The sequence below is a fragment of the Oryx dammah genome, unplaced genomic scaffold, assembly GCF_014754425.2.
Source record: "Oryx dammah isolate SB20612 unplaced genomic scaffold, SCBI_Odam_1.1 HiC_scaffold_5, whole genome shotgun sequence".
Taxonomy (NCBI): domain Eukaryota; kingdom Metazoa; phylum Chordata; class Mammalia; order Artiodactyla; family Bovidae; genus Oryx; species Oryx dammah.
In genome coordinates, this window is record NW_024070189.1 from 55,943,844 (window position 1) to 55,966,980 (window position 23,137).

Genomic DNA, 23,137 nt, shown 5'->3' on the forward strand with positions numbered 1-23,137 from the left:
TCGTCAGCGTCACCACAGAGTAAGAGCCACCAGCAACGCAAACCTGAGTCAACCCTGTAGGCCAGTTCTAACTCAGCTCTCCCCAGATAAATTGTCCACTTGCAATGACAAACAATATATTACCTTTTCATGATTTTCTATTAGGATCTCAATGACTATGTTCTGAAACTTGATATCCATTATGGCTGCTACAGTTTCTTCCTGAGGACGCAGCAGGGTGGGTCCAAACACCACGCCGAGGTTTGCCACTGTCATCAAATTCTGCTTGTGGTTGTTAGCAACACTGAGAGGAAGCAAAAGAAATGGCACAAATGAGAGAAATAGTAAATGACAGACAACTGACTTCCTATACCCATCTCATCTTCAGATACCTCATCTGGTAGGAGCCAGACCTAGGAGTCTGGAGTCCAAAGCCAGACCTAGCTGCTAGAGTCCAAAGAGAGACTTTTTTACTCATAGTTTCATTTGCCAAAGTTTCAGAAATCTCCAGTGTTAGGCTATTTTGCTATTTCATGATACGCCTCTCTTTACAATTCCCATTTTGCCTAAAAGAAACCAATAACCAACCAACCAACCAAAACGGCTTGCCTTCCAAAATATGAACCTTTGCACATTTGAATCCTTGTTCTGCAAATCCAGGTTAACTGGTAATCCCTCTTAGTTACAACTTTTATCCTTGGCTGCTGCTTAAACCACTGTGATCATTAGCATTTTCTCTAGTGCAAATATAAAAACTCCTGACGGCTTTAATACATTTGCAAACACAGCCCAAAATAGATCTAATTTTTTAAATGAGTAGATCTGTCAGGAAATTCAGCACTTTAGGCTCAAAGCATTTAAGTCCCATCACATCAGACGCGTGGCTTGTACTAAGCCAGACACGTGGCATGAACAGAAATAAAAACATATCCACATATATAGCTGTTTATATTATCACTTAAAATCCAAGAAATACGCAGGGCCAGGAGTATCAGGTCTGAGTAAGCTTCTAAACACATATGCATATTTTTGTATAATCAACTAATCAAAACATATATCTGAAATCCACACCCAGGTCACCATGACCTAGTCATAAAACTTCATTGTTCATTTGCTAGCCCCACGTATAAAAATGTACAAAGTTATCTATTGACAACAAGTTAAGTTAGAAGTTAAGGCCGTTCAATATTGTTAAGAAAATATTAGGGGCTTCCCTAAATCACCTGTTGGAAGAAGGAAACTATTCATTACTAGAAACTAGAGAGAAATTGGGCAGTGGTGGCAGTTTGCACAGACATACCTCCCTAGCATTTAGTGCTATTTATACAGAGGTTTTTTTCTTTTTTTTTTTTTTCATACAATTCTATAAATGTTTGCACTGTTTCTCTTGGATACTTCTATTTTGTAGGAGAAAAAAGAGATTTGACTGCTTTAAGTACTGGTTTTGAAGCTGAGCCTTTACTGAATACTATATTAACTGATTTTATCACCAGAAACATATTTTTCTTTCATTTTCTAGGGCTAAAAGTCTAATTTCATAAAAAACTCCTCCTCTGAAAGAAATGGTTACATCTGTGAAGCCTGACTGTGGAACAGCCCAATAAAGAAGGGAATTTGCTTTTTTATTGCTAAGCAACACCTGTAGCAAGGAGATTCTGCCACTGATGCTTTGCCCTATTTCTGGTCTACATAAGACTATTTTCCTTTCCTGAGATCTAGCTGAATTTCCGGATATTACTTAGAGTTTTCCATTCTACCTAGAACTGTATCAGGTTTCTAGTCTGAAAGTGTTAAAGCAGATAGTCAAGGTTTTACCTGGCGAAGGGGAAAAGATTTGGTTCTGAGTCTCAGTTAGAATCACCATGTCTGCATATTTACAAGTTGCTTGTAACACCACTACTTTCAACATCAGCTCCTTTGTGCAGGAAGTGAATTCCATGCTCTTATATTTCCCCTGCCAAATGAGTCAAGTCAGTAGACTTACCCTCTTGTCACAAAAGTCCCTTGTGTATATGAATCAACAAGCTATTTATATATGAAAGCACTTTTAAATTGTAGACCAATATAAAAATATAGGGTTTGGATAATGATCACTTTCACCATCACGCTTCTCAACAGGGCATCTGGCTAAAGCAACTGCATCTTAACAGGGCTCTCAGACTAGACTCTTGGGGTTCAGCCTGCCCCCACCAGCTTCTGTCTGCCAATTCAGCGCCACTCAAGTCAGTCCTCTGTTGAAAACTACAATGGCTTCACGCCTTGCTTGGTCGCTGGGAGAGAACACAGTGACACAGTGTATGTGTATGACACAGTATATGTTCAGGAATGCTTCCACGGTTGGAATGTTCTGATAATGGTGACTATAAACCATTGATGGGCTCCATTGTTTCTCATGTCAAACTCCTATAACCTTGCACAGCTTTTTCCAACTCACTTCTAAGCCTTCTGCCTCCTCCCAGATCTGGTCCTGGGAAAAGGGACTTAATGTTTAAGCTTTGGATTCCTCATCTTTTAAAAATAGGGTGTTTCATTTCTAATCTACTTCATGAGGTTGCTATGAAGATTAAATGGATATAACGTGGGAAATGCAGTGATGATGATTCTATTAATCATTCACTACCCATCTTCTGTCTACTTTCATATCTATCTGCCTTTGTCAATCCTCGCCCTGGAATGTCCTCTTACCCTTCCTTCCTTTGCTTGGCAAACTGCTGATCTGCAAGGCACAGTTCCAATGGTGCCCTTTCTTTCCAAAGTCTCTGACTAGTCTCTTCCCAACCCTCCACCACTTGATGAAGGCAGGCATGTTGGCCCTGGATTTATTACAAGTTATTAGTGTCTCAACTGTTGCCTTAGGATAGAGACTGTTTTCATTTTAGTTGGTAACACCAGTGCTGAGAGCAGTGCCTGGCTCAGGAGAAACACAACAAATGTTCACTGTGGTGTTAAAAGATGATGGGAGTTTCTGAGTAGACATTAAACAATTATTCACAACCCAGCTACTTACTTGGAAAACCTCAAATTACTACTGATGATTTTGGGAGAATGTATTTCTACTTTTCAAAGTCTAGAACTGTGTTCCACTCCTTAGATTTAATTAATCAGCAATAGTTACTCTGATTTGTAGACCCCAGTGACCCAAAGGCATTTGGAAAAAAGGTATGGTAATGTGAATATGCATTTGTGAATATAAATAAGCTTGAGACTACCTAACATAATTCATTTCTTTTTTAATGATCCATTTTATTTTAGAACTTACAACACACTGATGTAACTCATAAACTTTTGGGGAAAAAGGCTGCACCTTTTACGACTAACTACCATTATCTTCTGGTACACTGAAGCAACAAATTGATCTATCATTTGATTATTACTGCTCACAACTTGGTATAGCTATGTTCATTACTCAAGAATGAATTATTAATGGCTGGAGATCACTTTGCATCCCAGAAAGAAAGGCACAGACCTCAGCCTCTTGCTGGCACCAGCCATCCATTACAGCTTGATGCATTTACCTATGTGTGGGAGGCAGGCTGGCAGAATGCTGGGGAGCCTGGTCTAGTTGAGGCCACGGGACTCATTCATTAGTGAGGTCTATAAAATATGGAAAACTTGCTTTCTGGGCTGGTAACTGAGGTGCTTGAGCTCTTCCTCACAGCCTAGAATGTCACATTGAGTCTTGACTTAAAATCCACACATGAAAGTCTCTTGTGCATAACTGCACATTCCACCAAGGAAGTCTTTGATAGGCCTTGCCTAGGTCCACAGGGACTCCTTTGTGAGCCTTACATTACTGCCAGTTCTACAGACTTCCTCTGCAGGCAGAAGAGAAACAGCTTCACATGTGATTTTAACCTGGGAAAGGCCTGCTTCCTTTTGTGACCCACAAGAGTTTGCCACAACAGCTGAGAAACAGGGCATCTCCTGAGGGACATGACTTCAGGGCAGCTGGTGGGGGTCAACACCCCATGTTCCCTATAGTTCCCTCAGGAATTATGGTTAATGAGGTAAGAGCACGTTCCAAGGAACATGGTCATGGCAAAGGGGCCTCTTGCTACCTTTGCTGCCAGGGAAAATGGATGAGGGCTCTGGATTGGTCTGACATCTTTTGAGAGGCAGAAGATTACTTCCAGATGAAGATGGTGATGGGGGAGTATTAGGAGGAGAGAAATAGGAGCCAACATTTTGGGGCCAGAAATGCAGAGACACCCATGCTGTCTTAAGGATCACATCTGTTTTTCTAGCGTTTAAATGAGAGCCGGAGCTCTGGAAGTGCTGAGTAGTACTTTATAACTACAGACTGGTCCTGATGTACCAACAATACCTAAGCCTGTTGCTAGGTTTGCAAACAGGTTTCATCTGGAGGCCTGCAGTGCTGTGTCATGGAGTATGCAAGCTGCAACCTGGCTCCATAGGACACAACACGTTGGCAGAGTAGCACTATCTGCGATGGACCGGATGGGTGGAGGTTCCAGCACAGCAACACTATCTGCCATGCTTTGTTTGTTTGCTTCAGCTTCCAGTGTTAAGAAATGATAACTTAGACTTGTAAGGTGTTTTCGAGTTTACAAGGAGCACTGCAACACGTTTTTATGTTTGCTTGAACTTCATATGTCTAGAACAGTGGCTCTCACACCTTCTGACAAGGACCCATGGTAGAAAATAGATTTTCCCATGTAACATTTCACTAGCACATACATACATATATATATACACACACACAGAGGTACACACACATACACACATGTGTATCAGAAACACAAGTCTCAGAAATAGTGTGATAACTTCTGTTAGTTTTGATTCTACTCATTTTTCTATCTACTAAATCAATTTCACAACTCACTAATGTGTCATGACTTACAGTTTGAAAAGCTTCCTTCTACAGGTAAAGAATACAAATATCATGTCCAATTTGTAAATTCAGAGAAATAAAGACCAAGGGAGATAGTATAGTACAGGAGGTGGAGTCAACAGAGAGTCCCAGCAGGATGAGAGTAGGCAGGTTGCCTGGCTTCTCTAAAGCCCTTTTTTCACCTGTAAAACATGAGCAACAACATCTGCTTCATAAAGTTTGTCGCTGTTCAGTCACTAAGTCATGCCCAACTCTTTAAGGCCGATAAAGTAAAACTAGGTGAACTGACCTCTTGGATTGAAACAATGGCTTAATAAATGACAGCTGGTATTGTCCACAGGGGCAGTCAAGACAGTGGTGATGACCATGTGGAAGCAACAGCAAGTGCCAATTTAAAGTCACACTGTAAGTTGGTGGTGTCACCTGGTGTCATGTTCAGGAATCTCTAGTGGCCTGCTTCTACCTGGGGCAAGGAACCTGTCTCTTCCACCTGTATTTCAAGGGCTAATTTTTTCTTCTGGTTATTCTTTGTTCTTTTCATTTCTACTTTAAAAAAAATTATGATATACTTCAAATCTACAGATAAATTCAAAATACATCGTGACTTAATTTCTATTATTTCCCTATAAGCAACTCTGGGCATGACAGGTTCAGAGTCTCATTGGAAACTATAGCAAAACTCACCACACTCAGGCCTTCCAAGGGTTAGGGCTGCCTGGCAAGTCCTCCCCTAACCATCCAAAGCTCACCTGTCTGCAAGGCCAGCTCTAGACACCCCTCTGACAGGAGGCCACACAGAACTCTCTCCTCTAAGTGATTATGTTCACAACCAATCCATGGAACATTTCTGCACTGACTGCTTCCCTTCTCATGAGTGTCTCAGGACTGTGAGCTGGATCTGGATCTTGGAGTGGGTCCCCTGCAGCACACAGGTAGGGACTGGGAAGGCCTCAGGTTACCGATTAGGAAAGTCATCGTGTGAGTGGGCACCCAAGCTGCAGTAAATATCACTTCTCTCTCTACCATCCTCTCAGGGTTAGAGAAGCTCCAAGCCCCGGGGCCAAGAAGGATTAGCTAGAAATCAAGTTGCTAGAACTATACATTTTTTGTGGTCACCCAAGGCAAGTTAAGTTTCGAGGGTTGTCACTGTGGTTCCTTCCACCAGCTTCAAATTCATCTTTAGTACGGAGTGGGGAAATGGTGAGGGGAATCCCCACCACCACTGGCCATGCGTTTTCTACTAATTCAGACTGTGTGTGTATGTTGCCTGGATACCACCTGAACTCAGTGAGACGGGACCAGTCTGGATGGTGCTCAGGAGGCCTCTGCCAAAGAAACCCATCAGAGCCATAAATACAGCTTTGCTGGGGTGTACCGATGGCTGGCACCAGAATGAGAGTTTAAAATAATCTTTTCCATGTATTGACTGGGGTCATGTTCACCAACCATATTTAACATCACTCTGGGAATGCCTATCCAGTGAGAAGCCAGATTTGAAACTTTGAAACACTAAGGGTATATGATGGACACTTTTACAGTGCAATCTTCAAGAGAAAGCCTTGAGACAAGTAGGTAAGACTATCACTGTCATTTTACAGCTGAGGAAACTGAAGCACTGAAAAGTTAAGTAATTTGCTTGAGGTCACACTTTAATGAAGGACAGAACCAGAAAAGGAACTCAAGGTGGCTGCAGAGCCCATAATCTTCACTTCAGCACTCTGCTGCACCCACACAAGTAAGCGTCAGTTCAGCTAGGCTAAAAGACACTCTTCTTTTTCCCACTCAGAAATCCAACCACAAATGAATATACTGAGGCTGCAGCATGTGGGAGAAAAAGCAATGGTCACAACAGAGAAAAAAAATAAAAGCTTCTCCCTTGATTTACCACCCAAATTACTAAACTGGAAGAAGGGGGGAAAAAAGCAAGAGAGAGGAAGAAAAAGAAGAGCCTATGACAGTGCTATTGGACTAAAAAATGGCTTCATGCTTGACAAAAACATGAAAAGTGGCAAAATGCCCCTCATACTGATAGCATTCCATTTGTAGTTGGCTGGCAGAGTCAGATCAAAAGAGTGAACAGTTTCAGAGAGAAGAATGAATTAAAAGGAAAAAAGGAGGAATGGCTAAATGGATGGTTTCCAAAGCAGCCCCTCCCCACCCCCAAGACAATTATGGCTGTACATGCATCCCTGCAGGCTGCTCTGTTTTCATCAAAGTTCTGTGACTAGCAACAATGTCTTCTCTACTTTCAGTGAAATGTATAATCTATATTTCAGATGGGTAAGCATATCTGCTAAGATGGTAAGTATTGACCAATATGATACACATCAGGGCTTCCCTGATAGCTCAGTTGGTAAAGAATCTGCCTGCAATGCAGGAGACCCTGGTTTGATTCCTGGGTCAGGAAGATCCACTGGAGAAGGGAAAGGCTACCCACTCCAGTATTCTGGCCTAGAGAATTCCATGGACTGTATAGTCTATGGGGTTGCAAAGAATTGGACACAACTGACTGACTTTCACTTTCACTTTTAATATACATCAACTTTAATGCCCAATTACAGAGGCCCATTTGGTGCTGAAAATTCTTTAGAGAAAAGGAAAAGGGATTCGGGTGAATTTTAAAAAGTCACTGTACCTTTTGGCATATAGCCTGCAGTCTAAAGTGGAGACTGTTCCAAAATCTGAGTGTGCAACCAACTCTATTTCTACTCTGGCCTCCTCCAATCCAATTCCACTACCTATTTAAAATCCACCAAAGGTTTCTGTTTTAAATTTCAAGTTGAAAACCCTTGGCCTTCAAGATTCTGCCTGATCTAGACCTTCCTCCATCATCTCTCCCTTAGTTCATGGGTCCCTGGGCTAAAACTCTAGTTAGGCCTGGGTGCCTTCCTTTCTAATGCCTATCCCCTGATCAGGGAAGCTCTGCAGTCCCTCTTGATCTGGCTCTCTTCTAACTCATCACTCTCTTTTCCCAAAGAGGTCTCTCCTGGATACCCCAAGCCAGGTCAGATACCTCATTACAACTCTTAATTCTGCAATTCCCCTTCCTAGCACTTAGTGAATTATGTCATTATTCATGGAATTATCATTGTCTGTCTCCTCCACTTACTAGAAGTTCCAAGAAAACTGGGATGGCATTATCCTCCCTTATTGCTCCATTGCCAGGGCTCAGCACAGAGTCTGCCTGTATTAGGTGTTGGGGGAAAAAGGAACACATGCATGCTTTAGGAGGTCACCTTCCTTTGAGGTTATCAAGGCTCAGTTGCACTAATTCAATTAAATTCAATTCAGTCGCTCAGCCGTGTCTGACTCTTTGCGACCTCATGAACCACAGCACGCCAGGCCTCCCTGTCCATCACCAACTCCCTAAATGCCTGGTTTAAGCTGTCATGTAATCTACTAATGTCTTGCTACCTTTGCCAAGGGGGGACAGCACAGGGGAGTGGCCAGAGCAGCTTACTGCGACACTGACAGCATGTAACAAACCAGTGGCTCTCCTTGGCCACAGTGCTACTCTGGAAGGTACGAAGGCCATAAAATACTCTAGGGTATAATTACCATTATTACATGACTGCTCTAATATGCACTATAAAATACAGCATAAGTTCACAATGTTATATCAGGCTCTTTTCAATACACTTAAACCTTCTAGGACAGTGTCTCCTGTGAGGAAAAAAAAATCTCACTTTGCCTTTTCTTATCCCTTTCTGCAATTTCATTATTTCCTGCCTGCTTAGATTATTAAGATTATCATCAACAATAACAGCTACTGACACTGACTAAGCACTTACTGTGAGACAAGTATTAAGCACTCCATTGATTAACTCATTTTATCTTTACAATAACCCTATGAGGTAAGTTCCATTACTGCCCCCACACGAAGAAGCTAAGGCTCAGAAAATCCAGAAATTTGTCCAAGGTCACATACTGGGGGCTACCACATACTGGTGGCTCAGTGGTAAAGCACCCACCTTCCAGTGCAGGAGACATAGATGTGATCCCTGGGTCAGGAATATCCCCTGCAGAAGGAAATGGCAACCTACTCCAGTATTCTTGCCTGGGAAACCCCATGGACAGAGAAGCCTGATGGGTTATAGTCCATGGGGTCACAAAGAGTAGGACACAACTCAGCAACTAAACACCACCATCACATACTGAATAAGTCATACGGGGGGAATTTGATGCCAGGCAGTCTGCAGTCCAGAGCAACTGCTACTAAATGCTCTCTGGTACAATGCAATGTGGGCGTGTATGTGTGTATGAGATATAATATATACAGTATATGGTCTGTCATTTTTATCTCACTTGCTTCTCTTCTTTTCTACATAGCCTAGCCTTAAAGAGAACATGGGTAAAAGGAGAACCAGATTATTTTTAAAAGGATGTTTTGAAAGCAAACAAGAATATTAGGTTCATCTCTGCCCATCAACAGTATAAAATCCCTAGGCTTCTCTTCTGGGAGAAAACTAATCTGGGTCATGGGAATTACTGGCCCCCTCCAGAATAGGTCAAGTTTCATTAACAACAAGAATTATACTTTTTCTGCTAAGCTGTATAGTTTTCCTAATTAGTCACTGTCATTTAGAGACTAACAATAGGCCAATCTGCATTCTACTTGCCCTGCATGGTCTCAGCTACTTGGTATCCGAATAGTTCTGTGCAGATGGAAGGCACATCCCTTCAGTCTAGGGGTTAATGGATGGGCTTCCCCTCTCTGGCCCTGGCTAGATGAGCCTCTGGCCTGCAGCTGTATTCTTGGACCCAGTCCACAGGCCCAGATGAGGAAGCATAGCACTGTCATACAGAAAGACCTGCAGAGAAGCTGGCCCAGGGAACCCTGCTTCCTGGAAAATTACTTAACTATTTCAAATTATATAATAATCCACTCTCAAGTTCAGTGTTGTTATCATTTTCAAAGCATTTTACAGTTTTTAAAGTCCTTTCACATTATCACTGACTGACTTATTTTGAGGCTTATGTTCTCCAGTCTGGAGAGAGATGCCGGAGCACAGAGGAGGCATATTAGATGCTCCTGTGTGAGCCAACCTGATGCCACCAAGCACTGTGAACAGATCAGTTTCTGCTGATGGTGATGTTTCCTTCAGTGGTTCACCTGCCCCCTTTAGGTGAGCACTGTCCCCAAAGGCAGGCCCTGGAGAAACTGCCTTAGGACCTTCCACTGCCTATCATGCACAAGGGACTGCTTTAAGTGCTAGGGATAAGGCCATGAAGAAGACGGATGATCCAACCCATAAATTCCCTGCTTTCAAAGTGTATATTCTTTTGTGGTCAAACAGACAATAACCAAATAAAATCTACAGTGGAAAGAGAGCACCGGGGGGCTGTCTGCAGTTTGAGGCATGGTGGTGAGGGAAGGAGCCACTGGGAGGGAGGCATGTGCTAGCAGCCTGAAGGAGGGAAGGAAGCAAGCCATGTGGGTCTCCGGGAAGAGTGCTCCAAGGAAACAGAGAGCAGATGCAGGCAGCTGGCAGCACCAGTGAAAGCTAGTGTCCCTGCCACATAGCCAGCAAAGAAGGTATCAAGGGAAGTCAGGTCACGTATTTGGGGGCAGGAAACCTTGGAGGACTTTGCAGGCCACTGTAGCTTCCCCCCCATCTCCCACTCAATGAGATGATACTCCAGGAGAAAATTCTTTTTTTTTTTTTTAAATGTAATCCAGGAGAAAATTCTGATCAGAGGGATAACATAATCAGTTATGCTTCTCTGTAGACTCAGAAAGGTCTCAACTACTAAGACTTAAATGCCTCTATTCCATGAGATATAAGAGCTTCACAAACTAGCGTAATAAAGCCCCATGAGAGGATGAGTTCAAGACAGGCGAACACCAGAATATGCTACTTTTCATATTTATTTGACTAACTGAAATGTGTCAGCACTGTACTTTGTATCTGTCTGTTAACATGGTAGGTCTCTGAAGCTATTCCACATTTTCCCCTTAGTCATTACGCTAAGTCTTTTGCCAACTTCTCCACAGGCAAGTCCATGAAAGATCACAATGTTTAGCCAATAAGCTGGAAACCTAGAATACATAACAGCCTCTAGGTGCTAGTTACCTGCTACCTAGCTAATAGTCACCCACAAAGAGCACCAATATTAAACAAGGCATGTAAACATTTATAAAGCCCATTGAACTGAACCATCTTAACAACCTTTAATTAATTAAAATAACAGATCTGTATGACTAGATCTATTTTACAGATGAAAAGTCAGGGATAAAAGGAGCTACATCAAAGGTTAAGGGATTGGCCCTTTTCCATGTGGCTTAGCTCCAATAAGAACAACGGCTCCAAGACTGAACAGTCAGGGGTTTTCACTTTAGTTTGTCGTTGCGTCTATAAACTGACCATAATCCTTTCATGAGATACAATCAAGATTTCAAATCCACTGATGGGAGTATAGGCAATGTTACTGAGAGAGACTGACAAATTGAGAGCAAGCGAGAGAGAGAGAAACAAGAATGCATACACGTAAACATGGACACACACTTATGCACTGGGTAATCTATTTCTTTTCATGAAGATTTTTTAAACAAAGGAAATAGCCCATCTGAATGGCAGAGCTTTGAAAAGGAGTGTACTTTCACCTCAAAAAGGATACAGACAAAAAATTACATTCCTTGCCATGAACCTGAAACAAATGAGACTTAGGGTGGAAAAGCTGGATTACTGGTACACTGTGCCAACGTACCAAAATGACTGAAATTTATAAACCTACATGGGCTATCAACGAACTTATGAACTACATGTGGATAGGCAATTAACAGAGAAAATTATTATTTCAAGGTGTCCTGAAAAATTCATGCCTCTTCATATACAAGAGCTGACACCCCCTGGAAAAGTTCTGGAGATCAGTTATTATGATCAATGAAAAATGAAACCCTAGATCTCTAACATCTATGAAATATCACATGAGTAGAACATCAACATTTTTATATATGTTTACATTTCTGATGCTATAGAATACAATTCTTTTAAAAAAATTCAACAACATATGTTTCACAACTCATAAAAATTAGAAAAAAATCTGAGTGAATTACATCTTACTACATCTCCATTAATACATCTTAATACATCTCCCATTCCTGAAACTCTACACCAACATCTGGCTCCTTGCTACACCTAAACTGTTATCTCCTAAAATGTCAGTGTAGTCCAAGCTGAAGTGAAATAGCAGCTCATCTTATCTATACATATAAAATGCGTTTATATATAGTGGTACATGTTAGAATATGAGTGAATACACAAATACTTCTGTTACATTTATTGCCTTAATCACAAAAATAGATTCACCAAGGAATTATGCCAGGAGAGTTCTTACTTCATATGCCAGGCAAAACCTGGTTTATCCTCATAGGCAGCACCAAACTGAATTCTGCTACTCTGGAAGCAAATTATAAAACAAAGTACAGTGTCGACAAACAGGAATTACAGATCCAATGTGTGAAAACTAACAATATCATTAGGCAGAGAACAGCAAATAAGCCTGGGAAAACAGACACAAATGACTCAAACAGTGCAGGTGAGATCTGGGCCCCAATCCCCCACCCTTCAGGCTCTTGGTGAGTGTCATTCATAAAGCCCAAATCCAGTACTTTTTGATGAGGAAGTCAAGGTGTTTAGTGACAAGCTTCTGGAATGCTTCCAATTGTGCAAGCATCAAAGCCTAACACCTTAGCTCTTATCCTGTTCTGCCCAGCTTGTTGGAAAAGGTGGGTGAAGAACGCCAAGCTGCTAGCGGTGGAGACAAGAAGAGACTGTGGCACAGGCTAAACAAACACTCTGAGGAAACAGTGGCACCCAAGCCCCAGGAAAAATGCCATCAAGAAGTAACTTCAGCAGACCAATCTGGATGTGTGTAATCCTGCAAAGAGGAATCAACGTAATGAACATCAGGTACTCAGGTAAAACCAAACCCCTCACCGTGGCCCATGTGATTTGACCCTGCCTATCTGTCTAACCTCAGGTCATGTGGTTCTGCTCTCACTCTCAGCTCCAGCTCCCCTGGACTCCTGCAGCCTCTTACACCCAACGACGTGTGATTCAACAACTAGGACAGCCCACAACTCCTTCTAAGCACTGAAGCAGGGAGCCAGAATGGCAAGATCCCTGTTTCTGACATATTGGCATTCTATTCCAATTGGAAAGACAGTACATAGTACATTAGTAAGAATATCTGACTGTGAAAGTGACAAGAAGATATGAAACAAGAGCATATGGTAAAAAAACAGTGAGGAGCACCAATCTAAGCAGACTAGGGAAGGCCTCCCTAAAGGGAAGATGGGTGAGCTGAGCCTGTTCATCAGAGTGCAGTCTGTAAGTCTACAGACGAGGAGACTACAAAGCACGTGTATAAACACACAGGCAAGTAAGAACTATCTTCAACCACAAACATCAGAGCCTGCCTGAGACCTCTTTAAAAGTTATATGCTAAAGGAGTCTGGTTCCTCTTCCGCAGGAATTCCGAAGTCTTTGTCAACAGCTGTTTAACCCAAGTGGAAGCCCTGGGATCTTTGCCAATCCTATGGTTTCCCACACAATGATGGGAACGCCCTGCAGCTTTGGCAGCTCACCCCACCCCATCCACCTCCGTGGCCCCAACCCAGTTCGGAAGCGGCTCTTCCTGAAAACATGTCACTAGCAGGTCTACTGCTCACTCTTGCAAACAGAAGGCCACCTCCCAGAAATTTACATGGAATGAGAAAATCACATGGAAGGAGAAAATCCTGGTGATAGGTGCCAGCATGTGGCTGGGCTACGTAAAAAGCGAAGTAATCATTAAACAGGAGCAGGAAATAAACAAAGGAGAAACCCATTAGAAAGATCAAGTATGTGTGGAAAACTTGAGCGGGGGGAAGTAGCAAGGTTCAGGGTGTCCTGCTACTCTGTGGAAGGTAGGATTCCACAGAAGGTAGGAGAGCGTTCACTAAATAAAAGTAAAAAATATATATAAAAAAATCACTTGAACTCCCTAAAGCAAGTCTTCTCTATGAATTGGTATTGGTGCTTAAAAAAAAAAAAATAGCAAGAGGCTTCAAGAAGTCAGAGCACAGTTCTAGATGTGACTGTCTCCTGAAGCCTCAGTGCAACTGTAAGTTCTTTAGACTCCTGACCCACTGAAGGCAGGATGCCTGTAGGGGCACCTTGGGCATCAAATGAGTGAGCCAATGAGTCAGGGGTGTGAACCACAGTGGTCAGCTTAGCACAGGCAGTATCTTTGGATATACAGATCTCAGAGCCTCCTGCAAGGATGGTGGTCCTGCAAGATTATGACATCTGGCTACATACACACAAACACACACACACACGCGTGTGTGTGCATATACCCACATGTATACATACACAACCCTACCTGGATGTACACTCCCTTAAACATGCACATCCCCACATATGACTCCCCCACCCTCAGCACAGACACAGAGTGTGAAATTTATAAAATAAAATGTTTCTAGCTCCCTTAACACAGAATCAGTAAATGTCATTAGATGTCTTTCAGGTGTAGTGGCCATTTAAAAACAGTTATCCTTTACTCTTTCTCTTGGTGTTATCATCAGGGAGAAAAAAACTAAGACTTAACTCCCTCCCCTGCCTGTTTTTTGGTTTTTTTTTTTTTTTTTTTGGTATTATAAGTGAAAAGCATCCATTGTGGTATAATGAAAAAGACAGTAAAACACAAAGAAAATAAAAATCACTCATAATTCCACTGATTAGAAATAACTAAGTTTTACTCAGTTTTTTAAGATGTACGTGTTATGCCCTATGCTTTTCCCAGGCACACATACATACATGGATACAGACATGTATCTTAATACAAGCCAGAATCATACTGTATGTGCACAGTTTTATAACCTGTCTCTATTGCTCTACTATGAACTTTTCACATATCATTCACTGTCCTATTCTACATATTTAAGGTTTATAGTATTCTACTGTATGGATCTGGACTTCCCTGGTGGCGCAGACAGTAAAGCATCTGCCTATAATGCAGGAGACCCGGGTTTAATCCCTAGGTCGGGAAGATCTCCTGGAGAAGGAAACGGCAACCCACTCCAGTATTCTTGCCTGGGAAATTCCATGGACGGAGGAGCCTGGTAGGCTACAGTCCATGCGGTTGCAAAGAGTCGGACATGACTGAGCGACTTCACTCACTCACTCACTGTATGGATATTCCATAATTTATTTAAGAAATCCTCTTTTATTGGATAATCCAATTGTTTTCAATACTGACACATCTTTCTTTCTCTAGAATAAATTCACAGAAGTGGCATTTCTGGATTAAAGCATATAAATACTTTTAATATATACTAGCAAACTGTCACCTAGGAGACTTCTATCCATTCACACCCCGACCTAGAATGTTTTAGCTCTCTGAGCCCTAAGGCAATACTATTTTGAAATTTTTAATAAGTAGTAAATGATATTGTACCTATCTCATTTTAAGTTGCATTTCTTTGATTAGTTACAGTATTGACTTTTTTCCAACTGTTTATTGACTCAACAACTTTGCTAAGGGTCCAAATAAAACAATTAGTCTTACAGAGCAGACCAAAAGTCTCAGGTAAAATAATAAGATACATCAGGCAAAGATGGCATCTTACTATATTTTAAAAAATAAACACAATTCTACATCTATTAAAGCATTTTTCTAATTATAATTAATCTATTGTTCATGCAATTTAATGGGCAAGGAAAAAAACAAACAAACATCAAATTCCTCTCTATGAGGCCAGGAAAGGGAGAATTTCCCTGGCCCAGCATTTGGTGCAGAACAACTAGGTCTACAGGAGGGGAGTGTTCATTGGTGTGCACCCCGTTCATCAGTGTAAGCCTTATTCATCAATGTATGCCCAGTAGCCGGCAGGACAAGCACTTAATATTTGTAGGCTATTCTCAGGCTGGTGGTCAAGGGAGTTGAAGGAACTCAAGCTTCAGAATATCAGCACTGCTGATTTCAATATATTGCACCCATGCCAATGGGCACCAGGGCACTTGGGAGGCAGCATATAAATGATGTGGCTGCCAAAAAGGCCAAAAAAGGACCACCGTCCCCCTCTAATCTACTTCACAGGGAGGTTGTAAGGACCGAGCAACAAAGAGAGGGGAAAGGGTTCTGAAGACTCTCTGGTGCTGTGCCAAGTGGGATGAGGAGAAGGAGGACGCAGAGAACAAATTTAAACAGAAGCCTCGAGGAGGCAGGATTGATGGGTACATGCAGAGACTGTGTTATACTGAAGCAAGTCTTGGTATGAAACCAGCCTTTCTGCTCTGGTATCCTGTGAGCTGTGTATGGAGACAGCCTGTCTCCATGGACCCTGGGTGGGAGATAAAAACGGCATGGAGTGTAACCAGGGCACACAGTCCTGAAAATAAACCTCTAACTGTGGGCTGTGGGGTCGCACAGAGTCGGACACGACTGAAGCGACTTAGCAGCAGCAGCAGCATGGCTGTTGGGCTCTTATTTATCATACAAAGGTTCTTCTTTAGATTTTTCTTTCCATCTAAAGCATTCTACAGCTTCTCTAGGACATGCATTTGTGTGGAGTTAGTTTTATTTCTCCTTTTGGAATTTGCTGTGACTACTGAATCTGATGTTTCAGATCTTTCAGTTTAAGGTCCAATAGGAAGTCAGCTATTAGCAGAACTAAGCATGGTTGTGCACATTTTATGAGGGTCAGCATTTTGAGTTGGGAGAGAAAAAAAAATCCTATGATAAGAACTTATTCTAGGGAAGAGTTGAAAAAAAAAAAAAACCCACACAGCTTTTGCATGTTTGAGGTTCAACACAGATGTCTTTGGTGAAGGAAACCTCTTGAAACGCTGGATGGCATTTCTATAAGGCCCTGACAGGAAAGATCCACACTCTGGTAATTCCTGATCAAGCAGATTGGACTTCACTAGGCAGGAGCCCTGAGCCTGAGATGCAGGAAGGTGGTGGGGGGAGAGAGTGGATGACAGTTTGGAAGGGATATGGCGTGTGCCAAGAGCACAGGAGTGCCCCCACCCATGCACCTACTAGACGGGGACAGAGAGGGGCTTAAAGGTCCGTGCCCGTCTCCTAGTTCTGCTGTCTTCCAGCTCCATGAACAACCTGGCCATGTATATATAACAGACACACTCAATTATGAAACATGGCAGTAATCACTAGAAGTAAGCCTGCAACCCTAAGCTCCTGTTGGAAAGGCTACTGCTGCTCCTGATTTCTGCTCCCCACCCTCCAGACTCCTGTACCACCAATGCCACTGAAGCCCTCCCAGAGACTAGAACCTGTTGCCATGGCACCTGCTTTCCCCACTCTCAGGGAGGGCAGGCTCCAAGCCATTATGAAAATAAAAAGCTTTTATGTTTCACCTCACCTCCTGTTTCTCTCTCTGTCTTGTCCAGTTAAATTTTGAGTAGTGCTTACAGCAGAAATTGAAATGTGGGCATTTCTATTACAGCAATTAACAAAAAATTAATAATCCAGTTTCCACAAAGAGGGAAGGTACAAAATAACTGTTCAAAGGAACAGTGTATATGTGTTTGGGTTAGGTAGAGGAAAAAAAACAAAGAATGAAAAGTAATTAAAGAAAGACATTCTCTGAAGATCATTAGATCTGACAGACACCAAAGCACTGTCTGGTTGTTTGCTGAGGAAAAGAGAGGAAGAAAAGTCAGTAATGGTAATGGCTGATGAGAAAGAGTCCCCCAGAGGGCTGAGAAAACAATCTCCCTTTGTTAACAGAAACCAAAAGAAGGAGTGAGAGCTGTCTGGAAGCCCAACCAAAGACACATTTAAGGACTAGACCCCTGGAGAGAAATCCAAGGTGATATATTGGTCACAACCCTGTATTATGGGACTTATTGGTACCCACCATGGAATGCAGAATGAAAAAAATAATGAGAAAACAATAAAGACAGTTGTACCATGAGTGGAGCAACTTTCTGTACTGTCCTTACCTCTAAAAAGGCATCCCTCCCGCCAGCACTCATTCCCATTCTCTCCTAACTCTGAGGTTATTGTCCATGAGGGAGCTGACCTGGCATGTGACTCCCTCCCAGGGATGCTTCCCAAGTAAGGAAAAGCTTCAGACCTCTATTTAAGTCCAGAAAATGGAGACAGATGTATTGATCCACATGGAGAAAGCAGCACCAAAGGAGAAGCTTAGTTAAGTCCAGTTAAGCTTTGTTAAGTCCTTAACAAAGATGTTGAGGTTTCTTCTGCTCACAAAGCCAGAGAAGTCTCTAAGGCAACTGCCAAGCAGTAACTACTCTAGTTCGGTGCCTAGAATATCTAAAGACAGGAGAAAGAATGTTAACCCTCTACACTCAGACCACTGGAGGTGATTAAGCCTAAAATTAGAGGTGATAATAAGTAGAACAAATAATATCCGGCTAGAAAATGCCATGCCTAATGGTTATCAGTCTAAAAAGCACTTTAACAACAGAGAAGTTCAAGGAGAAGAAAGTCGGCGTCACTGAACTTGCTCATGCTGTACCAGGACTTATGTTGCCAAGCACAAGGCTAGAGACAGAAAGTTCATTCACTACTTTCTAATGCCATGTGGGTCATGGCTGCATGGGCTTTTCTTTATAAGATCTCTTTATGTTGAAGATATAAAGAGATGTGGGATCTCTTTATATTGAAGAGATCATTACCTATTCTCTCTATTTCTAGAGTGTTCTGCAGCTTCACTAAGATATCTATTTGTGTGAACTTAGTTTTATTCTATCCGTTGCATGTGTGATTACTGAATCTGATGCTTCATATCTCTCAATTTAAGAAAATTCTCAGCCCTAAACTCATCAAATATTACCTCTTCCTATTCTCTTTAGTCTCACCTTCTAGCACATCTTAGAGACGTATTTTCATTCTGCCTTCCATGTCTCTTCAAATATTTTGTTTCATTATCTCTCTGAACTGCAGTCTAGCAATCTTCTAAAATATATATTCCAGTTCATTAACTCTCTCGTCAGCTTTGTTTAATTTGGTATTTATTTGGAGTTTTAAATTTTAATGATTTTTAAAATTTCTATAGGTTCTATTGATTCTTCCAATGCAGCCTATCCTTTTGGGTTTAGTCCTTTCTTTATGTTTTTGGTTGTTGTTCAGTTGCTAAGTCATGTCCAACTCTTTGTGACCCCATGGACTACAGCACACCAGGCTTCCCTGTCCTTCACTATCTCCCAGAATTTGCTCAAAGTCACGTCCACTGAGTTGGTGATGCCATCCAACCATCTCATCCTGTCATTCCCTTTTCTTCCTTCCCTCAATCTTTCTCAGCATCAGGGTCTTTTCCAAAGAGTTGGCTCTTCACATCAGGGGACAAAAGTAGTGGAGCTTCAGCTTCAGCATCAGTCTTTTCAATGAATATTCAGAGTTGATTTCCTTAAGGAGTGACTGGTTTGATCTCCTTGCTGTCTAAGTCAAGAGTCTTCTCCAACACCACAGTTCAAAAGCATCAATTCTTCAGCATTCAGTTTTCTTTTTTTTTCTGTAGTAATTTATTTTATTAAAAAATTTTTTTAATTTAAATTTATTTATTTTAATTGGAGGCTAATTACTTTACAATATTGTATTGTTTTTGCCATACATCAACATGAATCCACCACAGGTGTACACGTGTTCCCCATCCTGAACCCCCCTCCCACCTCCCTCCCCATACCATCCCTCTGGGTCATCCCAGTGCACCAGCCCCAAGCATCTTGTATCCTGTATCAAACCTAGACTGGCAATTCGTTTCTTATATGATAGTATACATGTTTCAATGACATTCTCCCAAATCATCCCACCCTCTCCCTCTCCCACAGAGTCCAAAAGACTGTTCTATACATCTGTGTCTCTTTTGCTGTCTCACATACAGGGTTATCATTACTATTTTTCTAAATTCCATATATATGTGTTAGTATACTGTATTGGTGTTTTTCTTTCTGGCTTACTTCACTCTGTATAATCGGCTCCAGTTTCATCCACCTCATTAGAACTGATTCAAATGTATTCTTTTAAATGGCTGAGTAATACTCCATTGTGTATATGTACCACAGCTTTCTTATCCATTCATCTGCTTTTTTTATGGTTCAACTCTCACATCTGTACGTGACTACTGAAAAAACAATAGCTTTGACTATATGAACCTTTGTCAGCAAAGCGATGTCTTTGCTTTTAAATACACCATCTAGGTTTGTCATAGCTTTCCTTCTAAGGAGTAAGCATCTTTTAATTTTATGGCTGCAGTCACTGTCTGCAGTGATTTTGGAGCCCAAGATAATAAAATTTGGAACTGTTTCCATGTTTTCCCCTCCTATTTGCCATGAAGCGATGGGACTGGATGTCACGGTCTTCGTTTTTTGAATGTTGAGTTTTAAGCCAGCTTTTTTACTCTCCTCTTTCACCTTCATCAAGAGACTCTTCAGTTCCTCTTTGCTTTCTGTCATGAGAGTGTGTCATCTGCCTATCTAAGGTTGCTGATATTTCTTCCAGCAATCTTGATTCCAGTTTGTGATTCATCCAGCCTGGCATTTTGCATGATGTACTCTGCATAGAAGTTAAATAAGCAGAGTGACAATATATAGGCTTGATGCACTCCTTTCCAAATTTGGAACCAGTCTGTAGTTCCATGTCTGGTTCTTACTGTTGCTTCTTGACCTGCATACATTGCTCAGGAGACAGGTAAGGTGGTCTGGCATTTCCATCTCTTCCAAAAGTTTTCACAGTTTGTCATGATCCACACAGTCAAAGGTTTTAGCGTAGTCAATGAAGAAGAAGTAGATGATTTTCTGGAATTCCCTTACTTTTTCTATGATCCAACAGATGTTGGCAATTTGATCTCTGGTTCCTCTGCCTTTTCTAGATCCAGCCTGTATATCTGGAAGTTCTTGGTTCAAATATTACTGAATCCTAGTTTGAAGGATTTTGAGCATTATCTTGCAAGCATGAGAAACAAGTGCAATTGTACAGTAGTTTGAACATTCTTTGGCATTGTCCTTCTTTGGGATTGGAATAAAAACAGACCTTTTCCAGTCCTGTGGGCATTGCTGAGTTTTCCAAATTTGCTGGTATATTGAGTGCAGCACTTTCACAGCATCATCTTTTAGGATTTGAAATAGCTTAGCTGAAATTCAAACACCTCCACTAGCTGCTTGCATTAATGCTTCCTAAGGCCCACTTCACTTCAGACGGCAGGATGGATGGCTCTAGGTGAGTGACCACACCATCATTAAGACCTTTTTTGTCTAGTTCTTCTCTGAATTCTTGCCACCTCTTCTTAATTCCTTGCTGTTTCTGCTATTGTGCATAATTCTGCTGTTATGTCCATCTTTGCATCAAATGTTCCCTTGGTATCTCCAATTTTCTTTTAGAGATCTCTAGTCTTTCACATTCTATTGTTTTCCTCTATTTCTTTGCATTGTTCACTTAAGAAGACTTTCTTATCTCTCCTTGCTATTCTTTGGAATGGTACATTCAATTGGGTATATCTTCTTTCCCTTTCTCCTTTGCCTTACACTTATCTTCTTTTCTCAGATGTTTGTAAGGCTTCCTCAGACAACCACTTTGCTTTCTTTATGTTTTTAAACATATTTATTTTACGGTCTCTGTGGGATTTTTCTGTTACTGTTTTATTATCTGCATTTTTAAAATTCTGATACTCCTGTACATTACTCCCACTGACTCTAGTTGATAACAGATTATTTTCCTGTGTGTTTATGATTCTGAACTTATCTGTAGAGGAGCTTTATTTATGGAAATACTAAGTACTTCAGATCAAGTACATACTCAAGAAGTATCACTGAGTGATGTTGGTAAAATAAACTTGAATGAGGTCATAAATTTCCTTACAGATCCCAGGCTGAGATAGTAAAGTAAATTCTCTACTGTACTCTTGTGCTACAAAGTAGATTAAAAATAAAATCCAAGGCACATTTTTGATGAGAGTGAAGCTGTCCAGGATCCCAGATTAAGGCAGAGTCTCAGTTTTAACTCCTCCTATCCTCAGGCAGCCTCCAGGTCTCATCTCCATCCACACAAGATTTTAAAGTCCAAAGTAATTGGCACTGATTACCTGACATTCCTCTAACTTCCCAATGCCTATCCCTACCATCCTAGGACACTTACAGTGTCAGCAGGCTCTTATTAATTAATTTTCTAGGGAAAAGTAACTTTTGCTTGACTTTGTACTTACTACTGATGAGGATTCAGTCTCTGGGAAGATAGATTTCAACTTGTGTTAAAATGGGTAAGTTTGCATAGATTTTTCTCTGATAGAGAGGCAAATAATTTCTGTCCAGGAGATAAAATAATCTCATAAATTAAGATTTTTATTGTCCTACTGAACATTAACCAGTTACCAGTTATGAATCTAACTCACTGATCTTATTTTCAGTGCTTTTTTCTTTCATCAACTATATAAATAAGTTTCTCCTATTCTCTTTTGAGATGATATTTCTACTGGGAGCCTCATAAATCTTTGACATGTGCTCTTTCTATACTTTTTAAAAAATATTTTAAAATTTTTTTGAAAACTGTACACTAACTCTATTGGGAATATATCACATGTAAGGCAAAGCATTAACTTCTTTATATATGTTGTATGATTAAATTCAATTCCCATGAGGGAGGGGTGATTATTCCACTTTGACAGATGAGGAAACTGAGGACCAGAGAAACTGAGTAATCTATTCAAGGTCACCAGGCCCAGAAGGAACTGAGCTATGATTCAAATCCTATGTTCTCTTTTTTTTGTTGTTTGTTTTTTAATAGGAGGAAAATTGTTTTACAAGCTCATGTTCTTTTGTCTTCATAATGTAATGAAGTGATATTATTTTCCTATAACATCTACCCACCGGTGTTAACACCACAAGGAGTTGTCTCTTCCTTTTCAAGACAAAATATTCCAGCTAATGTATATTAAAACCACAGTAACTTTTAATAACAAGAAAATAATTTGATGGTAAATAATTCAATCTGTGTTTCACATTTACCTTACACACAACTTAATCTCCTACTGATTATTCCCATGAACTGATTTTATGTTAAAGTTGAACTTGCCACTAAAGGTAATATAACTATTTAAAAAGTAACAGGTATGCTACCCAATGCAAAGACCAAGGAAGTCTATATGGTTTGTACTGTAACACTTCAACTTATGGTGAAATATACCAAGCACATCTGCAGAACAGGAAGAGTCTAAAAGGGAATTTAAAAAGAGAATTTTAAACTTTGAATTCCAAATTATTTAATTATACAGGCTCTCAAAAACAGAAAACAAGAAAGAGCTGCAACCAGCTCTTCTCAATAAGTAAAAAGGTATAGTAC

At 41.0% G+C, this 23,137-nt stretch overlaps 1 protein-coding gene across 4 annotated transcripts in view; it reads right to left on the minus strand.

The window, feature by feature from the left end:
- The window catches only part of ARHGAP26 (Rho GTPase activating protein 26), a 479,720-nt gene that overhangs the window by 109,457 nt on the left and 347,126 nt on the right, over positions 1 to 23,137 (minus strand). For all 4 annotated transcript variants that reach the window (XM_040239820.1, XM_040239819.1, XM_040239822.1 and 1 more), the window contains exon 18: positions 124 to 283. In XM_040239820.1, coding sequence (XP_040095754.1) covers positions 124 to 283 — 160 coding nt within the window. The remainder of the gene's footprint in view (positions 1 to 123; positions 284 to 23,137) is intronic.